Raw genomic sequence first — 23,771 nt, forward strand, 5'->3', positions numbered from 1 at the left:
AGGAGAATAATATGTGATTTAGGATGAGAAAGGGCAATGATGATCAACCTCAATGACCCAACTGAGTTGAAAATCATGTATCAGTATCTGCAGGAAAATTATGTCATTCCCTCCATAAGCTCAGAAGCCCATAGCAGAGAATATTGACAACTGTGTCAATCAGCTTGTGAATATTGGCGAAGCAGAAAGTCAAGGGTTAAGAGAATTAAGGATACTGGTGAAAGAAACAGAAAATTCCCAGGATGAGCCTAAAAAGAAGATTCTGCTAATTTTCTCTAAGAATTACAAAGGCCTAAAACATAAGTACCATTGTTTTGCTGAACTTAGGCTGTTTGGTAATGGTTTACCATGATTTAGCTCTGGTCCCTGGCTTGCTTGTCACGGATTCTGAGTGGCACTCTACCCTAGAGCATGGCGAGTAACATACAACAGCTGTAAGATGCCAAGAGCAGAATAGGTGAAATAATTTTCCAGCACACTAAATGAAACTACCAAGGTAAAGCTACAACAATGTATTAAATGTTTTATCAAAATTGTTTTCCTCTGAAATTAGAGCTGTGACCTGAAAATACTATTTTATGATGATAGCATATCCATGTAGTCTATCTTCTTTACTTAAATTGATTATTTGCATTTCATGGAAGACTCAATACATATCAAGCACAAATGTGCTTCCTTATGAAGGATGTTGAAGTGTTTTAAAGACAACAGCAGTTATATTTAGCATTCTGCTAATAAAAATTGAATTACATTTTTTGAATGATTTTAGATTATTTTTAATTAAACCAATGTCCAGATAGTCAATTTTCAGGTTTATCATTTCCTTGTCCATTTCTTTTGCTGCTTCTCTTTCCAATATACATTCATACCAATCAAGACCCCAGGAGCAGCTGCAATGAACCAAGCCATGTTGAAAACCAAAGACTAAAATTAGATTATGAATGACATTTACTTATATGTTAAAGGTTGAAATTTCAGGGCACAACATTTTCTCCTGAAAGGAGATACTTCCCATCACTGTAATGCAGACTTCTGTTATCAAATTACATCCATATTACATCATTGGGTACTAAAACTGACCCAAAATAGAAAGTGAAACCAAATACCTTTTCTGCCAAGAGAAAGACTAAAGAGAAAATTAAATAATGGACTTGTTTTCACAAGATTATTTTGACTAATGTCTTCTTAACTAGAGGGAGATGTTTGTTCAAGAGAAGTAGTAGTACCAAAGAGGAAGGAAGTATAATGTAGCTGACATGAAGGCGGGGAAAGGAGTCTAGATTTTCTCCTACCCCCGCCCCTACCGGAATACTCTATAATACCAATTATCAGGGAACAAGACAGTTTGGAATATGTGGGCATTGTTTCTTTTTCTTTTTCTTTTTTTTTTTTTTTGTTTGAGTAAACAAATGCTTTATTTGAACAACCCCCAAAGCTAAATTATTTGTTTTCCTTGATGCACAGAATGCTGATTTCATCTTGTGATGGAAAAACAAAACAAAACAAAAAAACAAACACTATTTTTGCCTAGGATGTTGTGAAAGACAATTTTTACAAATATTGATGCAGGCCAGCTGTCCTTTATGCCTTCTGTTTTCATGCACGCTTGCACAGTTTAGATACATACAAACAGATTTAAAGCACGTTTCCTGATATTTCACTCCATTTTTTTTTCAGAAAATCCACAGAATTTGTGTGTCTCATCAGAGTGTGTGCATTATATAATCACTGAAAACATGTACATATTATATCACAAATAATTTGCAGACATATGTTGTATCCCTTTTCTTGCCATCCCTATCTGCATTACAAGGGGCACCTGGAAGGATAGCAACTCCATCCCAAAGCACCACTGCCCAGTCCGGTCATTCATTCCCACAGCTTTTTCAGGAGTGTCTGTCACTGTGCAGTGCGAACATCCACACAGGGATGCACTGCTCTGGGAAGCCATCCTGCTTCTCCTGGCCCAGCACCACCAGCCCACTCTTCCTTATTAGACTCCGGAGGATGTCCATGTCCCGAGTCACACTGCTGTCAGAGAGATCGAGGATACAGCCCTCCCGGGCCACATTGTCCTTCAATATGATGATGCCATTTTCTTTCAGGCCATCTCGGCACCGGGAAAGAAATGCAAGAAGGTCCTTATCAGTCAGGTGCCCTACAAGGGGGACCAAGTGGATGGGGGAACAGGATGAAATGGTGGGGAGGATAGAAGGTGAGTAGGGAAGAACATGGCTAAGAATTGGGAGACCATTTGTTCACTCATTCATGAATTATTTAATAGCCTCATTTAGTTACAGGAGGCTTTGAAAATTTAGATAAGAGGACACATATCCTCTTAGAGAAGGCTCTGTCCCCTGTCTATAAAATATATTATCCTACCTAGCCTGTCGACCTCATAGGCATGAGATAAATTATTATCTACCCCACAAGTCCCTCCATGTCCCCTGGAGAACCCCTCTATTACCACTTCTTTGTGTCACACACACACACCCCCCAAAATCAAATTCACTGCTGTCTCATATCCTGGGGATTTAAATCTAAGAATGTCTGGTTCTGCCAATAAATGGGGATTAACCTTTTTGACTGCACTTTTGAAATTTTTTCAAGTATTTACATTTCTTCGAGGATTTAGGTTGGTACAAAGGCACTTGCTCCATTTAGGTTGGTTCGAGAACCAACATAAATCCTCCAAGAAATGTAAATTTATTGTACAGAAAATGTCAAGGGAGAAATATGGAGGATCAGAGTTTTGTGGGAGTTCACATGACACCTAAGGCTAGCTAACTGCTTGAAGTACTACAGCTAACTCTTCCCTGGTGCCCTCATTAGCCCCAAGGACTGTCTTCTCTGGCTGAGAAGGGGAAAAAAGCAGAGGCAAAGTCATGCAGGACTAACCAGAGACCCACTGAATCCAGATGACACCATATCTCCTGAAGGGGGGTGTGAATTCCTGCAGGCTATAGCAGTGGTAGCTTTCTACTTTGTCACCTTTGACCTGCAGGTAGTTCTGGGCTTCAAGGAGAAAGGATTCCATCATATCCACCAGCTCCACACTGTTGAAAACAGGCAATAAGACGTGTTTGCTGACCCTTCCTATCCCAGAGCCGCAGTCCAAGGCGCAGTCTGTTCCAGCTCTCCCAGGCCCCTGCAGAAAGGCACCTTGATATTTCAAGTACAGAGACCCATCCTTGAAAACTGCACACCCTAGTTACGTCTTTAAATCAACTTTATTAGGTAAATTTTACGAAATGAAATGTACCATTTCTTGTGTACAATTTGATGATTTTGGACAAATGTATATAGCCATGCACCTACTACCACAATCAAGATATACAATTATCTTTTCAAAAAATATCTAAACATTTCTAGTCCTGCTTTATTTATCCAAAAAAAAGAATTATAAATGAGATTTAAAAAAATAATATCTTAGGTTTAAACACTTGGTAATTTTCTCCAAAAAAAAAAATGAGCCATTGCTAGCCCTATGAAGATAAAACTTTAATGACTAAATTTGAGACAAATCCACAGGTAAATGGTTCTACACTACAGATTATTGCCTTGTAAGCAAAAAAGAACAAAATAGTGAGAACCTTTCTGAGTTTTAAAATTAAAGATTCATTCAATGGAAACATTTCAGTTTGGAATACTTGAATTTTATCTTTTCTAGGCAAATTTTGAAGGCTCTGAATTATCTACTCCTCTTAGGTGGATGGTAAGTTTGAGAACCTGAGGTGAACAATGCTAACTGTTCCATTCTCAGGCCAGAATTTTATTGCAAATACAGCCCTGATGGCACACAGCAAGTTCACATGGATAAAGGGTAGTTTCGGCAAAGTTTCCTTGTGTCTTTTAGTGCTAAACATTGTTTTCTGGGTTTTTTTGGTACCAGAAACGACATGATTTATTGGGCATAAAACTCTAAAACTATTTTTTAAGTAGGTCTGTGCATTAAATTAACTGGGAGTGAGGGGATGGCAAGGTGGTGGAGATAGGGAGAAATCAGCCTATGCAAACTTTCTCAAACTTGCTTCCGTAAAATTTAAAAAACTTTTCTGATTTATGAAGATTCAGCTGGTCTAAATTATTTGGTCGTAATTGGGATGGCCGCTGAAGCGGTTTTGTGCTAGAAATTATAGTAACAAGATACTTGAAGTTGCCAATCAAGATCTTAAGGGAAAAGCCTACTCTTGATTTCTCAGGAACTAAGAATAAAAAAAAAAAAATTGGCTAAGGATCAAAGGTAAAATACAAACAGAGGGAAACATCAGAAAAGCAGCTTTCCAGTCCACCCAAATGGCCTTCGTTATGCTAGAAAAGTACAATGAAGAACAAAAAGTGGAGGAATTGTAACTTCTTTCCAAATGGAATAATAATAGCCACAAATATTATTTTTACACAGCAAGCTCTTAGCTATAGTAATTATAATAAGAAAACTCCACAATATAGATTATTATCCTCATTTTGGAGATGAGAAAACTCAGATTTCTAATATTTCATAGCTAATGGCAGAATTAGAATTCGAACAGGAACGGTCTGAATCCAAAGACAGTTCTACATTAGGGATGTCACCTGTGATTCCCTTGGTAATATCTGTCTAATTCTATGTTAAAAAAGAATTATAAGGCTTCATTTAGACTCAGCAGAAAAGAGATCTATGATTGATTAGTGATGTCTGCCTCAAGCATGAGAAGGGGAAGTGGTAATATACTGCCATGTGTTTGCCATTTTTACTTACACTATGCCACATGTCACATTCAAATATAATTTAGACTAAACTAATTCAGAAAAAGGCCTAGGCATGAATGCTGTGAAAGAAGCATCTTCTAAGTAAATTCATAACAAAAAGATGGGCAGTATATGGAGAAATTATGTCATTATTAGAAATGACTTTACTAAAAATGTGTATGCTCAATAAGAGAGTCTCATTTCAAATTTTTCTTATTATTACTTGGCCTTAAAAGCCTCTATTGGTCATGCTGCTCCCATTAGTGTAGTAAGTGGTTTCAGAAGTAGAATCCTGGAACAATAAAGCACCATGAACTTTATTGGACACCATGGCTGCCTGAAACTGTGATTTTATTGAAATCTGATGCCCTTGAATGTATATGTCTAGAACCACATGCAATGTGTGATTTCAAAACAAGACGGTCTTTTTTTTTTTTTTTTTTTTTGAGATAGAGTCTCACTCTGTCACCCAGCCTGGAGTGCAGTGGCACGATCTCAGCTCACTGCAACCTCCACCTCCCGGGTTCAAGTGATTCTCCTGTCTCAGCATTCTGAGTAGCTCAGATTACAGGTGTGCACTATCACACACCACTGATTTTTGTATTTTTAGTAGAAATGGGGTTTTACCATGTTGGCCAGCCTGGTCTGGAACTCCTGACCTCAGGTGATCCACCCACCTCAGCCTCCCAAAGTGATGGGATTACAGGTGTGAGCCCATTTCGTTATTTTGATTTTCATTTATTATGCCATGTTTATACTTATGAATCCATATAAACTAGTAAAACACTATTAGGAATTTCAGTTTAGTTTTGATTCTGCCTATGTATTTTGTTTTGAAGAACATTATTTTAGGTTTATCCAGTGGAGTTAAAAAACTAAAATGAAAGGACCTCATGTCACTGTATAAAAACTATAAAATATAACAAGTTAGTAGACCCAGATTTTTTAGCTATCCAATCTCTGAGAAATGTCAAAAAATAAATACTATCAAAAAATACTGATTGCTTTTTATGAATTACTACTTTCTCCCACTAGAAAGCTAAAACAGGAAAGTTATCAACTATGGCATTGACATCATCTTGGTATCATTTGTTTATTTGCTAAAGTAAATACATTTGCAACTAGTTTAAACACCTTTTCCCACTGTCTCATGTCATTAAGTGTTGAAAGGAAAACAAAACTTTAAATTAAACAATCTTCTTTTCACAGTTGACACAAGAATAAGTCGTGTCAGATACTCATATTCCCTAACTGTTTGTATCTTGACCTGAATACTAATCTAGTAGATTACAGTATGAAGGTCAAAGTACCAAAATATCAGTCCTTAAAAAGGACTGCATTTGTACTTAGAAGTCACAGCTTTACAATGAGCCTTGTGTACTAAGAAGGACTCCTTATATTTGTTTCAAAGGAGCAGGCTGCCTCTTTTCCAACATAAATATGCTAGCGCAAGACTGTTTCCTTTCCCAGGTCTGTGGGCGTGCTTATGGGCTCTGTCTGACCAGCATCCCTGTGGTCAGCTTGGCATTCCACACGGAGTGACAAGACAGCTGGATTACTAACTAAGCTTCTGAAATACTTTGGGATCAAAGTCGGCCTCACCACGAGGCAAGCAGGAGGGATTGCTTTCAGCCAGACTGGAGGAGAGTCGAGTTCTATGGTCCACCAAAAAAGTAAATGAATAAATAAATAAATAAATAAATAAAGCAGGGATTTTTCAGTTTCATGAGACAAATGGAAAAAATATGTCATGGTTAAGAGCAGAGAGTTTGGTGTTAGGCAGACCTGGCTGGGCTTAATTCGCCGTTCTGTCTTTTACCAGCTATGTAATCTTGACGACTTATTTAACCTCTTCAAGCCTCAGTTTCCACAACTATAAAAACAGAGCTAATAATAGCACTTACCTCCAAGAATTGGCATGAAGAGTAAATGAGACAACGCTTCTAAAGTGCTTAGCAGATTGACTCTTTCAGAACCAGCATTCAGTGAAACCAGTCAGCAGCACTGATTTAGAAATACTCCAAGTTAACCTAACCTATAAATATCCACGGTCTTCATCCCTAGACTCTCTAGTCTTTTATGGCTGAAGCTGATGTCCAGACACTTTGGCCCCAGTAAATACATCATCCTGATCACATTTTTATCTACTGTCAGGCTCTGGACTCACACACTGGTTGCTCCGGGAAGATTGGATTTGAAGTGAACCTCACCTCAACACTAGAGATATTAATGTTTTGCTACTACATCGGTTGATGGCCTAACCCCACGGCCTAATGTTTATGTTTCCTTTATCAGAATAAAATGGGCACCAAATCTCAAACCAATGACTTTGTAATGTATTGGAACAAAACGTGTTACCGATTAGAACTGTGCATCTTTAATAGAACTAACAGCAGCTTTATCTTGGGGGTTAAGTCTTTTCTGTTGTTGCTTTGTTTTGTTTGTTGTTTTGTTTGTTTGTTTGTTTTTTTGAGACGGAGTCTCGCTGTGCCACTCAGGCTGGAATGCAGTGGCACGATCCCAGCTCACTGCAACCTCCGCCTCCTGGGTTCAAGCGATTCTTCTGCCTCAGCCTCCCCAGTAGCTGGGACTACAGGCGCGCAACACCACGCCCGGCTAATTTTTGTATTTTTAGTAGAGACAGGGTTTCACCATATTGGCCGGGCTGGTGTCGAACTCTGACCTCGTGATTCACCCACCTCAGCCTCACAAAGTGCTGGGATTACAGGCATGAGCCACCACACCCAGCCTTTCTTGGGGATTAAGTCTTTTCTAACAACTAAATGAAGTTCCTTAAAATACAATGAATACATTATATGAAAGCCTGTTAGTAGTAGTAATAGCAATAAATTAGATTTATTGGGTACTAATTTTGTGCACTAAAGCAGGTACCTGACATGTATTATCTTGTTTGATCTCCACATTATCCTGTGAAGTAGCTTCTATTGTCATGCCCTAGTCACAAGAGAGAAAACTGACACTTGGTGCATTTAAGTAACAAGCTCAAAGTTGCTTATACATTAAGCAGAAGAACCATGATAGACATAAAGCCCAAAATTTTGACCCCTACAATATACTGTCTGTCTTCATATGACATGACGGTAAGGAAGTAATAGGGGTTGACCCAATGCAGGACTAAAAAAGGATACCAATCTTTCAAAGTAAAATCAAAACTATGTATAAAATAGTATAAAAATATTCTACCTTCATTGTTTTTAAACAGAATATAATCATGTATTTCCTTCTAACATTTTTTTTTTTTTTAGATGGAGTCTCGCTCTGTCGCCCAGGCTGGAGTGCAGTGGCGCAATCTCGGCTCATTGCAAGCTGTGCCTCCCAGGTTCACGCCATTCTCCTGCCTCAGCCTCCCAAGTAGCTGGGACTACAGGCGCCCACCACCACGCCCAGCTAATTTTTTGTATTTTTAGTAGAGACGGGGTTTGACTGTGTTAGCCAGGCCAACATCTCATTTTTATTACAGGGAATCAATAAGTCAACCCAAGATCCCAAAAGGCATGATCTGTCATCAATCATTTGGGTATGAAATGTTTATGAGACTCTAAAAGAGATGTCTTCTTTATTCCCAAATTTTATATCAACACTGCTAATTCACCTTCCTCTGAAGCATGTAAGATTAGTTGGCGATAGGAGAGTGAAATGCCAAGTGGGAGGATAAACCAATGTTATTATATTTATCATATCAAAAATGGCTCATCCTTTCTGAACATCTTAAAATAGGCTTGCAGGCGGCAGAACTCTTGGCTGGGTCATATGGCTTAGTCGTGACTTCAATAACAACACAGAGGCATGCGAGCTCAATATTTGCAAGGACTTTGCCTTCTCATCAAGGTGCAGTTGAATAACTCACCCCAACAAATTTCCTAAGAAATTTCTGAGAGGCCTGGATGTCTGGGCTGGACAGTTCAATGAAATTTCCCATCATACCCTCTTCTGTGGCTGGTACTTCTTGCTAGAAAAGTTTAGCTCTGGCATAGAACTGCATCTTGCCATTGATGACTTGGCTTGTTAAAGCATACAATTTCACTGCAAATGAAACATTATTAATAGTTATTAATAAGATTAAAAAAAGCTCAGCTTTATGCATTGCATTTCCTTTTAAAAGCCTGTGAATCTGTGCTGTGGAAAAAAGAGCACTGGTTTGAAGTCAAAAGATTTGGGTTTGAGTTTTGGCTCCATGGTTTACGTGCTATGTAATGCTGGGAAAACGTCTTAACTCCTCTGATCTTCAGAGATCGCATCTATGGATTATAATCATGTGGCATTTTCATGACTTAATAACTCTATAGTTGAATAAACTCATAGCTATATCACTGTATTAAAATTTTTAACAGTGTTAGCTACAATAATGTAAAGAATGTCATCAATTTTGCAGTGAGTTTTATCTCTGAGTTCCAAATGTTTTCTGAGAATTTTCTCATTAAGCTTATAATAAAGTTTAATGAAAAAATTACTTCTAATCGCAAGGTAGGGGTAACAGTTTTTTTATCTTTTTCAAGCAACACATATCCAAATATGTCTTCATACCAATATTACAGAAATGTGCTTGAACTCTACATTGTGAAAATAAAATAATAAAGGAGACATAATATTTATTGTGCAGCCATTCTGTCCTAGGTAGTGTGCCAGGCACATTCACATATACTTTGTCATTCATTATTTTCAAAAATGTATAAGAAAAATATGTGTTCCAACTTCTGAGGAATAAATGAGAGTACATGTAAGTGTACTAAAATTCACCCATGCAGATATAAAATATTTTCATCATAAGACATTCATGATAAAATGATAGATAGTAGATTAAAGGATGGAACTTCTGGTTCAAGATTATAGGCTGAGTACATGCATTTGTCTTCTCTCCCTCCCAATATTCCCTAAGAATTATCTTAAAACACTAAACCCATAATAGTGAGGAAAATGAGAGGGTATCACTGACGGATTCATGATTCCAATAAATTTCTGGACAATAAAAAGCAGATGGAACAAAGCTAAAGAATTTGCAGGCCAAAATATTTGCAAGAGTAAACTACATTCCAGACTTAGAATCAACAGGAAGGCAAATGTACAAATGAGAATGGAAGCCAAAAAAAAAAAAAAAAAACAGAGCATAAATCAAAACTCTGTCCAGAGAACAACCAGGTAAGAGGACAAGTGCACCCTCCTAAAAGCAGCAGACAGCAGAGCTGTAATCCTAGAAAGGGAAAATGTGTCTGTTGTCTTAAAAAAGAATAAATAGACAAATTGCCTAGGAAGAGCTAGACCAGTTAGCATTAAAATGTTAGAACACTACTCATTTTCACATATAGAAGTCTCCAAGTACTGTCACTTACTCCCACTCATCAGAGTCTGGTAAAATCTACCTGCACATGTAGGGCTTTTTGTCTTCCTCTCTACTTAGGGGACAAGTACAAAACAAAAGAAACCTTATCTATTGCCTAGAATTATTTACCTTGTTTTTTGTTTCTAAATGTGGATAAATGATCTCCAAACACATGAGATGCCTGAAAAACAAAGATTGAGACAAATAGTCAGAATTGACCTCAAAGAAAACAAAAATAATTCAGGAAATGGATGAGAATTTAAGCCAAAACAAAATGAAAAACTCATTAATCTTTGAAGAGATATGAGAACAGGCACATCCTGTTCTTGGAATCTTAAAGATAAGATTCCAAGAAAATTATAATTAAAAGAAAAATAAAGAATTCTTAGAAATTAAAGTTTTGATAACCAAAAACTTTAAGATATAAAGTTGAGTAAATTTCCAGGACATACAACAAAAAGATAGATATGCAAAACAGAAATAAGAAGACTAGACTTATATAAGCAATTCAGAAGGCCCAAGATCAAGCTAATTAGAATTCTAGAAAACTAATAAAATGAAGGGAAGAAAATTATTAAAGAAAGTAACAGAAGAAAATTCCCTGAAGCTGAAAGAGATTGTAAGATCTAACAAAGTGCTGAGGTGCATAGATTTTTTTTTTAAAGCCACATTTGAGCACATCTTTAAGAAATTTCAAAACAGAAAGAGTAGTAAGAAGATATAAAAGTCATTTAGAGAAGGAAGAGTGGTTGACCTTCAAATAGGGTTGCCAGATTTAGGGAAAAAAGAAATACACAACACACAGATTTGAACTTCAGACAAATAATGAATAACTTATTGGTATGAGTATGCCTGAAATATTGCACATTCCAGGGTAAATACTCACACTAAAAATTATTTGTTGATTATGTTAAAATTAAACTTAGCTGGCATCATGTATTTTATTTGGCAACTCTATGTTCAAAAGACTAGAATCAGGCTTATATCACAGATCTCATCAGAAACACTAGAAAACAATGGCACAGTGCCACCAATATTCTAAGATCAAATTTTTGGAAACTAAACTTAATATCCAGTCAAATTATCAAAGAATATTTACCTCCTATAGATTCATTCTTCAGAAGTTTCTTGAAGCTATATTCCAGCCCAATGAGGATTACAATCAAGAGAAGATGCATGAGGAAAGATGATGTAATTAACCAGGAATCCAATGAAAAGAAATCCCAAAATGACAGATATGTATCAGATCTGGAAAGAAATTAGTTTATATTACAATACAAAATATAGACTTCAAAAATAATATCTTTAAGTAGAATAAGCTAGATCCAAGGCAATGGAGTAGGCAAGAAGCAAGGAGATATTAGAAATATTCTAAGGAGGACATACTTTTAATCTAAACCACCAAAAATAAAAGATAATTGAAAGCTCCAAGAAAAATATACAATGGTTCAAAATGTTATGATCAGGGAATGAAACAAGCCAAAATGTGACATAAATTTGAGCAGAAGAAATCAAAGAGAAAAATACCTATTTCACTTTAACTAAGAGCATTTTTCGTCAGATAACCCCAAGACTGAGACATTGGATAGTGTTCAGAATTGAACAATTACATAATTCCAAATTTTGATTCTGAAAGTTAAAAATCCAAAAAACACTACTTGTATTACTATGACTATGTTCCATCTATGGAGTTACATCAGCATTTTCCAACTTGGAGACACTGGAGCCAGTGTTTGTACCCTGAATCACCATGAATTTGCTGAAAGGGATAACGAGAACAAGAATCAGTTTCTATGTAGTACATCATTTTCTGGAGGCCACCAACATTATTTATATCCTCCATACACATTAACTATTATACATAGATTATTATTTCAAAAATACAAATCTTTTAAAAGTTTAAATAAATACATAGAAGCTTTTTTGCTATTTTATACACAAATTAGCCACTGATTGAGAAAATACATTAAAAGGATGGTCCTTATGTTCAAAAACATTGAGAACTATGGACCAACACCAATCTCCCTTCCCTAGCACTTGGTAAAGTGTTGCATACACAGCAAGTGACTTAATAAGTGCTTATAAATTCAACAGGGATGACAAAAACCAGGCATCACCAATAATATTACTGTTCCAAATTCTTCTGGATGTCTCAGAAAATCAGGCTAGGAACTCACAGCTCACAGAGGCTGACCAGGGTTGGATGCTACTCTAGGATTATTGGCAAGCCATAGCCCAGGGCTCTCTTGATCCAACCAAAGCAGCAAAGCAGCCACACTCATCATCACCTGCTTAAGTCAACTGGTTTGTGCAGTCTATTAAAACCCTTAATCTAGAAATAGGAATGTTCCATTATGCCAGCAACATTTAGATCATAAGTGAATGCCAATCTCAGCAGGCATCATACTCAATAGGTGGGCTTTTATGGTTATAGGCTTGAGTTCTCATTTTCACCTAATTGACAGCAGCATTTCACTAAAAAAAAAAAAAAAGATATATGAGGTGTCATGTTCGGCCCCAGGTTCTCCCCTCCTGTAAGCTTCTGCAATTGTGCATATTGACTCAGATAAGTAAATCAGTCACCAGCACATGGCTTTTTACTATAGAAATATATATACTGGCAAATTAAAGAATTGCAATGTCTCTGTAAAACTTGGGGTAGTTCAAGACAAAAACTAGACACTATTTGTTTTTTATTTAATGTAGTATTTATTTATTGATCTACATTATTAGTTGAATTCCCAAGGACCTTCCACTGTTTACTTGTGGTGAAAAGAAAAATAGAATACAAGTTTGTTTACTCTGAGGAGAATAAAGATGAAATTTCTAGGAAAGGTTAATATCCAAGAGAGTTTACATTGAAAGACAGTTCATTCATGATTCAGTTATTAAGCCCCAATACAACATTCAGGAAATAAACATAAAGCTCAATCTCTCTCATGGAGATTGCACCCTAGCATGGAGGAGTTAAGTCATACAGCTGCATGTCCAAAGAATAGTACCAAAAAATGCCTTGGGTACGCAGCAGATGCCTGCAAGTAGCAGCAAGAAGATTCCATAAGACCTTAACCATGAAGGATACTTTTTACTTGGGTTAGCAAAAAATGAGCAGGAAAGAAATGTCACATGGCATGAATTATCTGGATAAAACTCAGAATTTTCAAATGCCTCCTTGAGAAAATCTTTTGCAGGTAGCAAAACAATTTTGTGGCTTAAGGTCTCAACTTCTGACTCTAAGAAGCAAATAAGTAAGTTTACCTTGAGGCAATGTGCCATTTGATGACTTTTGCTGTCTTTCAATATAAAAATATGGAGAAAAACAGAATACTCACTCAAAATCTTAATCTAGACCTGAAAGGAAATATTGATCCAGTATCAGAGATAGGGACAACAAGTCAAGACAATATTATCCAAGTTGGCAATAAAATGAAGACTTTCTGACAAACAGGAAATTTTGTTGATAGCTAAGTGCTTATGTCTGCTGAGTATCCTCTTTTCTTTCTTCTTTTTTCAAGTGGTTGAATATAGCTCTTTTAAAATGCCTCTTTATTCCAGCTATTAGAACTGTTTGTCAATTAAAAAGTGATCTAAAATTCTTCAGAAGATATATAAGCTAGGTTTAGACACTAATTTTGAAATGAGTTGAGTCTGATAATATTTGATCAAATTAGCCCTTTGTAACAGAAAAAAAAAAAAAAGCCCAATTAGGAGATGCCCCTATGAAAAGTAAGACCTTCCATAAAAGAGATTTGCAGATGAGTACTTCTCAATTTAGCCATTAAAGAAGTAATGGTAAAATAGGAAAAAAGGAAGGAAGGAGGGAAGAGAGGGAAGAAAGAAAAAGAAAAAGAGAGAGGAAGGAAAAAGTTGGAGTAAGACATCCCTGGATTTGTTTGCCAGCTCTGACACTAATTAGTTTTATGACCTTGAATAGCCTCAGCTATTGTTATTGTTAGCCTCAGCTTCTTCCTCTATAAAGAGGTAATGATACCTGTGTTAGGCTGTTCTTGTGTTACTATAAAGAAACACCTGAGACTGAGTAATTTATAAAGAAAAGAGGTGTTTAATTGGCTTACGGTTCTGCAGACTGTACAAGAAGCATGGTGCTGGCATCTGCTAAGCTTCTGAGGAGGTCTTAGGGAGTTTTTACTCATGGCAGAAAGTGAAGCCAGAGCAGGCATGTCACATGGCAGAGCAGGAGCAAGGGGAGGGGTGGGGTGTCACACACTTTTAAACAACCAGATCTCATAAGAACTCACTCACAGGACAGCACCAAGCCATGAGGGACTTATCCCTATGACCCAAACACCTCCCACCAGGCCCTACTTCTAACATTGGGGATTATATTTTAACATGAGATTTGGATGGGACAAATATCCAAACCATATGATCCTGCCCTGGCCCTCCAAATCTCTTGTCCTTCTCACGTTTCAAATTCCCTTCTCAATAGTCCCCCAAAGTCTTAACTCATTCCAGCATTAACTCAGAAGTCCCAAGTCTCAAGTCGCAAGTCTCATCTGGAGATGAGTTCCTCCACCTACAGCCCCATAAAATCAAAACAAGTTATTTACTTCCATGATACAATGGGGATACAGGTATTGGGTAAACATTCCCATTCCATTCCAAAAGGGAGAAATAGGCCAAAGGAAAGGGGTTAAAAGTCCCTCACGAGCTTGAACCCCAGCCAGCAGGGCAGTCCTTAAATCTTAAAGCTCCAAAATAATCCTTGACTCCATGCCCCTCATTTGGGCACACTGAGGTGTGGGCTTCCAAGGTCTTAGGCAGCTCCCCTCCTGGGCTAGTCCATACTGAGGTTTTAAACTGTAGGTGGGTCTGCCATTCTCAGGTCTGGAGGCAGTTGACCCCCTTCTGATAGCTCCACTAGGCAGTGCCCCCAGTGGGGACTCTGTGTGGGACTTCCAACCCCACATTTCTCCTCCACACTAGTAAAGGTTATCTCAGTGTGGGGGCTCCACTTTTGCAACAGGCTTCTGCTTGAGTGCCCAGGACTGCCCATACATCCTCTGAAATCCAGAGGCTTGGCAGCCTCCACCACTCTTGCACTCTTTGCACCCACAGGCTTAACACCATGTGGAAGCCAACAGGCTTACAACTTCTGCCCTTCAGAGCAGATGTCTCAGCTGTACTTGGGCCCCTTTGAGCCACAGCCGGAGCTGGAGTGGGATATGGAGAACAGTGCTCTGAGGCTACACAGGGTAGCAGGGCCCTGGGCCTGGTCCCCTGAAACCAGTTTTCCTACACTACTGGGTCTGTGATGAGAGGGGCTGTCTCTTAGATCTCTGAAATGCCTTCCAGACCTTTTCCCCATCATCTTGGCTATTAGCACGTGGCTCACTTTTAGTCATGCAAATCTCTCTAGCAAGTGGTTGTTCCACAATCTGCTTTAATTCTTACTCTGAAAAAGCTTTCTTTGCCACATGGCTAGGCTGCAAATTTTCAACTTTTATGCTGTGCTTCACCTTTAAATGTAACTTCCAACTTTAAGTCATTTCTTGCTTCCAAATTTTGGTTAAGCTGTTAGAAGCAGGCAGGCCACATCTTGCATGTTTTGCTGTTTAGAAATTTCTTCCGCCAGATATGCTAAGTCATCACTCTTAAGTTCAATCTTCCAGAGATCCCTAGGTCATGGATACAATGCAACTAAGCTCTTTGCTAAAGCATAACAAGGGTGACCTTTGCTCCACCTCCCAATAAGTTTCTTATTTCCATCTGAGATCTCAGCAATCTGGCCTCACTGTCCATGTCACTATCAGCATTTTGATCACAATGATTTAACAACTCTAAGAAGTTCCAAACTTTTCCTCATCATCTTGTCTTCTGAGCCTTCCAAATTCTTCCAACCTCTTCCCATTACCCAGTTCCAAAGTCAATTCCACATTTTCAAGTATCAGATGCTTCCACATGTCAGGCATTTCAGGAGCAACACTCTACTCATCAGTACCAATTGTCTATGTTAGACCATTCTTGCATTGCTATAAAGAAATACCTAAGACTGCTTAATTTATAAAACAAAGAGGTTTAATTGACTAATAGTTCTGCAGGCTGTAAAAGAAGCATGGCACTGGCATCTGCTCAGCTTCTGGGGAGGCCTTAGGGAGCTTTTACTCATAGCTAAAAGTGAAGCAAGAACAAGCACATCACATGGCAAGAGTGGGAGTAAAAGGTGGGGTGAAGTGCCACACAATTTTAAACAACCAGCTCTCACGAGAACTCACTCATTATTTTAAGGACAGCACCAAGGCATGAGGGATCCATCTTCATGACCCAAACACCTCCTACCTGGCCCCACCTCCAACATTGGGGATTACATTTCAACATGAGATTTGGGTGAGACAAATATCCCAAATATATCAAAATCTATCGTACAACTTGTTGAGATTATTAAATGAGATAATGCATGTGAAAACATCTAGTATGGTGTTTGGTTTAGAGTAGAAGCTCAATAAATATTACCCTCCTCATTATATTTTTCATCAACAATGGTGGTGGGGGGGATTTATCAGTGTTTCAGGTGAAATCCAAGGTTTAAATGTGCCAGGATACTAGAAAGCTGTCATTACCAAGTCTCTGAATTGCCCAGAGGAACCCTCTAGGTTTTATTTGCTCCCTATAGGCTTTAGGTATCTGATGTTTCTTATCTCTAAAATAGGGCACTGCCTATTCTGAAAGTTGTGTGGGATTTTTTTCTTTTCAACTGGGGGCTAGTTTAGTGTTTCCTGCTTCTAAATTGGGGAAAGACAATCTGCTTTCTCAAATTCAGCAAGAGATCTATCCCCTACCTACTTGCTGAGTGCCCTTCTACCTCTATTCTTTCTTGAACTCTCTATCTGACCTACTATCAGATCTGAGAAGGCCAGAAGTCAAGTGGAGATACTGAAGACAGATTTTTCATGATGAGATTTGACTCAGCAGTCCCCATGCTTCCTTTGCACCTCTGTAGAATTGTATAGTGGTCTCTATCACTTTAATACCACATTTTTAAAAAGCATTTGTGTAGGTCTCTCTCCTACACTAAACTCTTCAGGATAAGGCTATATCTTATTTTTTTGTAAACCTAGCACTTAATGTTATGCTAACTTCTTGATGGGTCTTCTTTGAATGTTCATTGAATAAAAGCTAGCTTTTTGTTCTTTAAATAATATGTGGGTACAAGAAAGAGCTGAATGGTTATAGGGATTAACTGACATAAGCACACATAAGTCATAACTTTGGTATCATTTATGAAATACCTGTCCTCCCAATTAGGCATACTCAAATAATTAAAAAATAGTAACTAATTGATCAAATATATTTATATGTAATACTTATGCAAAACATTTATATCAAACTGAATATGTAAGATAAACATTATATATCCATTCTACAGAAGAAGAAACCAAGGCATTAAGAGATTAACTAAATTGCCCAAGGTTAAGCAGCTAGAGAGTGATATATCTGGGACTTGAACCTAGGTCTATTTAAGTAGAAAACCTATAGATCATCCCTCTCATACTCTGCACCTAAAAATATATCTGCTAAATAAAAAAGAAAATTATATTTTCTTCATTGCTTGAAAGAGAAAAATGGTCTTGCAGCATTTGTATTGCACAGGTAATGATAAACATTTGAAAATGTATCATTGGACAACGAGTTGTGCAGCAATGCCTATCACAGGAATGAAATAAATTTTTAAAATACCAATAGCTGTATGGTGAGTTTTATTCTGGAAGTTCCAAGTTCTTTTTAGGAAATGTTGTTATTAACTCTGGCTTTTAACTTTGATGGCAAAGGGGTAGCTAAACAATCTATGTCTTTGCCATCAAAGTTAAAAGCCAGAGTTAATTTCCTCCTCAGAGACTGATTCTTCTGAAAAGCGACCAACACAAGAGAGGATACCTCCTATGTGCCAGGCATTATGCTAGGTACTTTCAAGTCACCTCTTCACATTGTCTCTTTTAACTATCACAATGATTATATAAGACTAGAATTGTAATCATCATTTTATAGATGAGCAAGAGAATCTGAGAGACTTGGTAACTTCATATCACATAGAAAAGAAATGTCATAGCCAGGTCCTAGCACATGCCTATTCAAATGCAAAGCTTCTGGTCTTTCTGTTAAACCACACAGAACCATTGTTCTACACATGAAGTTGGGCTAAGCCTTTAACAATGTCTAGGAGTAATAGACTTTTGCTCAATAATATAATTAATGAATGTTCATTGACTTCTATGTGTTCAGAAATGTGGATAGCACTAGAAGAATCATTGAGTGTTAAGTTATTCCTCAATGATTGTTACTAAACATGGAGATGTTGGGACAACATCTCCAGTTGGGCCCTTTGAGCACTGGTATACACACTGGAGATTTCCACTGACTTGTTTTCCTGTTCTATTTCCTATTTGTTCATGAATAGCCACTTTTGGAAAATTTGTTCACACCAAGCTTCTAACAGAAATTTGGTTGGCATAACTAGATTATTTAAACCTATTTACTGGCCTGCCTATCTTGATTATCTCAACAGAAAGCGAATGCTCTTCATAGGTTTTGTTTGTTCTCTATTCCTGTTAAATCATAAAATATGGTAAAACTTATATTGCTGCCCACATTAGTTAAGTTTTCATTTACATTGTATTATGTAGTAGTTTAAAAAATATCATGGAGTTAGATCACCTGGGTTCTAATCCTGCTACTCCACTCACCACCACAAGATCTCTGGCAAGTTACTTAACTCATCTAGGTATCAGTTCTTCAAACATAATATGGGGAAAATAACAGCACACCTAATAGAGATGTTATAAAAATGAACTGAGATAATATATGCAAAACACTGAGAACAATGATAGGCTTGTTCTGACTTCTTTCTGAAGATCCGTTATGTTCAACAGCATAGCTGAGTCTTCCATTGGAGATTTTTAGTATGTATGTCTTTGCTATTCCATGAATCTCTGAAGCTTGCCAAGGATGTTCCAGCAAATTTCCCCATGACTGAATGTCACCACATAGTGTGCTGGAGTGAGACTGGCTGCCTAATCTAGGCAGTTGGAGGGAGGAAGGAAGGAAAGAAGGGATCAAAGAGTCTGGTTAGTCACCGTTCTTTCCATATAATTACCCCAAACAACAAACTTTCTGTGCAGACCCTACAGGAGAAGTTCCTAGCCTTTTTGAAAGAAGGGCTTTATTTTCATTTCTATGAAGGCTTGAAATTATCAAGAGTAGAAGAAGCTGAGTCTAAAACACCTCAGCAGAGCTGGAGAGGAAGCATCTCTTCTGGCTAAGTTTTATTTCCAAACTGAAAAACATAATTATACTCACTGCAGCCTGAAAACTCTCATATTTTGAATTAAGTTTATCGTTTTTGGTAATGCCTGTTCTAGAGAGAGCTACGTGGTGACTTTAAAAGAGGCCTGGCTCAGAGGAAGGAAATAAAGAAACTAATATTTACTGAGGAGGACTATTTCACATATATACCAACATTTAATCCTTCAATCAACTCTGCTGTAGTTTTAAGAAAAAATATACTCAGAGGCTTTAGTAACTTGCAGAGGTTAGTTTTCTAGTAGTAGCAGTGCAAAAATTTAAATTCAGAACTTTGCTGATCTACAATTAATTATTAGTAAGAGGCCATTTAATTCATTTAACAAATATTTTTTGTGTTTTTCCTATGTGCCGGGAACCATGGTAAATGCTGAATAGATACAAAAGAGGAAAAAATAGGCGAGTCTTTACTCTCATGGGAATGAGAGTCCAATAGGGGAACTAATACATGCAATTGCATTCCATAAATATAAGTTATAATCTCCTGGGACAAAAATCAAAGTTTAAATGAGTGAATCAAGGATTAAGGGAAGCCTTCTAATTGAATAAAAGTCACACTGGCAGATAAGACTTGCATGCAGATTCGTTTCTGAACATTTGGCTTCTGCCATTAGAGGAAAAAGCTGCAAAAAATCTGAGTATTCACAGAACTAGTAGCCTGATTTCCCTGCACCCTTAGTTAAAAGGATTAGTACATAGTTATTTGTAGATTTGCATCCATTGTCACATTATAAAATCCTGAGGAATGGAAACTGTCTTATTAATATTTGAATCCTTTCTAATGCACAGTTCTTTGACAATAATGAAATTCCATAAATGTCTCTTACATTGAATATGACTGAATTGATCAGAAATAAGCATTGTCTGGTATTTTTATCTCCAAAATACAATATTTTTCCCTGTGGCAGAAACATTTTCTAGTGAACAAATATGTATGTGCTCCCTTCATATTGCCCAGCATTCTTGTAGTTCTGGACAATGAATTCTAAGCAGATGTAATAGATGTCCTTTGGGGCTGAAGTTTTTAAGAGATAGTAGACAAAACTTTGGCTGCCCTATTTGCTTGCCTGGTGACTAGTGATGTTCCAGCTGGCAAAGCCTCTATCATCCTGGATCCCTGAATGCCTGTGTGGAATATAGCCTCCCCTTGATGACTCCAATAATGCATGTTGAAAATGATGTAGCAAGAGAAAAAAATATTTTTTATGTATTCAGCTATCAAGATTCCAGAGTTAATTTGTTATTGCAGCATATCCCAGTCCATGTTGACTAACATAGCCCTACACTTCTATCATCAAAGAGGTACTGTGGATGAGGCTAGCTCTGTGACTCTCAGGCAAACTAATGTCCAGGTCAAATCATCAGGGTCCGAGAAAATAAGCAATGCCCATTTATGGAAAACTGCAAATAAGTAAAATGAAGGCAATGTTGGCTTGGGATAGACTAATGGTTTTCAAACTGTGTTTATGGAACCCCACAGGTATTAGAGAAGTGCCTCTGGACGGGCGGATCACTAGGTCAGGAGATCGAGACCATCCTGGCTAACACGGTGAAACCCCGTCTCTACTAAAAATACAAAAAAAAAAAAAATAGCCGGGCATGGTAGCGGGGGCCTGTAGTCCCAGCTACTCAGGAGGCTGAGGCAGGAGAATGGAGTGAACCTGGGAGATGGAGCTTTCAGTGAGCCGAGATCGCACCACTGCACTCCAGCCTGGGTGACAGAGTGAGACTCCACCTCAAAAAAAAAAAAAAAAAAAAAAAAAGGAGTGCCTCAGGAGACAGTGGTAAGTCTAAGAGAATAGACCAAGGAAAGGGCCCTGCCCCCAGTCCTATGCAGACAAGTTTCCCTTTTTCGAACATCACACTCTGGGGACTGTTGTGGGGTGGGGGAAGGGGGAGAGATAGCATCAGGAGATATACCTAAAGCTAAAGGACTTGTTAATGGGTACAGCACACCAGCATGGCACATGTATACATATGTAACTAACCTACACATTGTGCACATATACCCTAAAACTTAAAGTATAATAATAATAAAATAAAATAAAGTTTCCCTTTTTCCTGTATTTTACATTGGGCGTTAGTGGAATATTTTGTCAAAAACTTTGCCTTTTGATAATAATGTTTTTTTAAAAGGTCGAAAATCATTGGTAAAACATTAGCATATTTACAAAGGAGAAAAACACGAAATCACAATGATTTTATTGGACAAAAAAAAGGGATTGAGACCAAATATAAATTATAGTCCATTTGTGCCAAATTAATTTTCATCTGCTTTTCAGAAGAGACTATTGTATTCAACTTTTTAATTCATCTTCAGCTGCCTTCAAAGGTGACTTCTTTTTCTCTCTAGTAAATATTTTTAAAGTTTGACAGTCATCTGCCTGTTAGTGACTCTCTTCTCAGCTGTTGTAATTGATACCTTTCTCCAGTCTAATAAAACCAAGGCTACCAAGCTACGCTTATTGAGGTATGGCCTGAAGAGTGTCTCCAGAAAAGCAATGCTTTGCCAGTATATGAAGTGACTAGAACATCATCACCTTCCAATTAAACTGCTCTTTTTTTTTTCCTTTTGGATATAGATGAGATGTATTATACGTCCTAAAAGAATTACTCATGGGCAGTGTGATCTACCAAAAAAAAAGCCCTGGACTTTGGTCTTTGCTTTGATATTACTCTATCTAGATTAAATATCATCATCTCTGAATTTTATTTCCCTCCTTTGAAAAAGTAAAATGAAAGGAAGAAGGAGGGAAGATAGGTGGAAAAAAATAATGATAACTTACCCTATCTATTTCATAGTGTGACTATGAGAATCAAATAAAGTCATAGATGATAAAAAGTTTTAGAAGGAAGTTATATAAATATGAGATGAAGGTATTTGTATGTTAGAATTGAAGATCCCTCATAAATGGATTTACAAAAAGAGGTTTTGGTAGGCTGCTAACATTCGGTTGCTTGAATGCAATACAAAGAATTGTGTAGCTGCTTCGACAGCTGGAAACCCTGACCACATCAAGTGCACAATGGGGCTTTCAAACGACCTTAAGAAAACAGACTGGGCTGATACATAGCCTTCTTGCTTTCATTGGGGGAAGATATAAATCAAAGGGAGGAGGGTACTTTACTCTTTAATGGTAAGTTAGTTCCTCTTCAGTGCTGTTTAGGGTGCCCTGAAGTAACTACTTTCACAGAGGCTGAAAAAAGTAGAGTAGGCAAACCAGATAAGCTTTTCGTTGCTCTATTGTCCAATTCTCTGAAAACTAGAGGAGATAACAAAAATGGAGACAGACTACTGACTTCTTAATATTCAAAAACCAAGCTAAAATCTTCTTTTTTTAGGCTCTCTGACTATTCTTGTGATTCAAGAAGACCGCAGAGGATTATAAGTGTGTACACAAGCACAGACACAGAAACATGCATACATAACCCAAGCACATTTTGACCTATCATTATTTAGTCTTTCTTTTTAATTCTTACTCAATGCATTAATGCATTAAAACTCTCATCTTTGAATTGTCAAATTTGCCCAATAACAATTTTTTGTAAATATTAAACATGTCTGAGTTTCTACAAGCCTGATACTCACGCAACAGACACCCAGAGAAGCAAATCACAGTGCCTGAGGGTGCATGGAATCCCAAAATAAAGTCCTGAGTCTATTTTAGGCACTTAATCTTTGTATTCTCCATAAAAGAATTCCACTGAAACATTTCAGCCCAGTGACATTGGTTGTGGAGGGTTTTTTTTGTCTGAAAAGTGTCCTTGTTTTAAATTCTCTTCTAGAAGCCCCATGACCTCATGCAATCCCATCAGTCATTTCTTGTTTCTTATCTAGTAGCTCTGACTCACTTACCCAGGGGAATTTTTTCCAGCAGGTAGAGATAGCTCTGAAAGAAGTCATTGCGAATGGCTTTGTGAAGGATAAAAGACATGCTATGTCTACAGAGTTCATCGTCGGTCTTCTGCCAGCGGGATCTAAAGGCAAAATGGGCACCCAGGTGGGCCATGACAAAGGGGGATAATAATGATTCCTACAGAGAAAGGAAGCTTGCCTTGCTGTTTCTTTGAATTAGCCTTCTCTTTCTAAATGAACTTGAGACTGTCATTTTAAACCAGTCCCCTCTCCATCTATATCAGGACAGGCTGTCATGGGGTGTGGGGAGGAGGGGCAGCACACAGTGGGAGGGGAGGGCAGCCTCTTGGCACATCCCCCCATCTGATTGCTTGGGTGACACCACTCCAAGCCAGCAGGTGCTAAGTAAGGATGAAAACTGGCTGAGAGAGATCCTGCTTCATCCAGGAAAAAGCACGCCTCTCTCCTTTAGCCACCACTTCAAACAGGCAAGAGCACAGACTGCTAACACCCTGAATATTTGCCTTAATT

The 23,771-nt window shown here is 37.7% G+C and overlaps 1 protein-coding gene across 1 annotated transcript; it reads right to left on the minus strand.

Annotated features, from left to right (window-relative positions):
* Nucleotides 1–1,708: 1,708 nt before the first annotated feature.
* NTMT2 (N-terminal Xaa-Pro-Lys N-methyltransferase 2) lies at nt 1,709–23,394 on the minus strand. The gene is given in 4 exon segments (XM_054454926.1): nt 1,709–2,158; nt 2,899–3,148; nt 8,597–8,772; nt 23,241–23,394. Coding segments are annotated over 4 exon segments (852 nt in total). The 3' UTR covers nt 1,709–1,886.
* Nucleotides 23,395–23,771: the final 377 nt, after the last annotated feature.

The sequence above is a fragment of the Pongo pygmaeus genome, chromosome 1 (genome assembly GCF_028885625.2).
Source record: "Pongo pygmaeus isolate AG05252 chromosome 1, NHGRI_mPonPyg2-v2.0_pri, whole genome shotgun sequence".
Taxonomy (NCBI): Eukaryota; Metazoa; Chordata; class Mammalia; order Primates; family Hominidae; genus Pongo; species Pongo pygmaeus.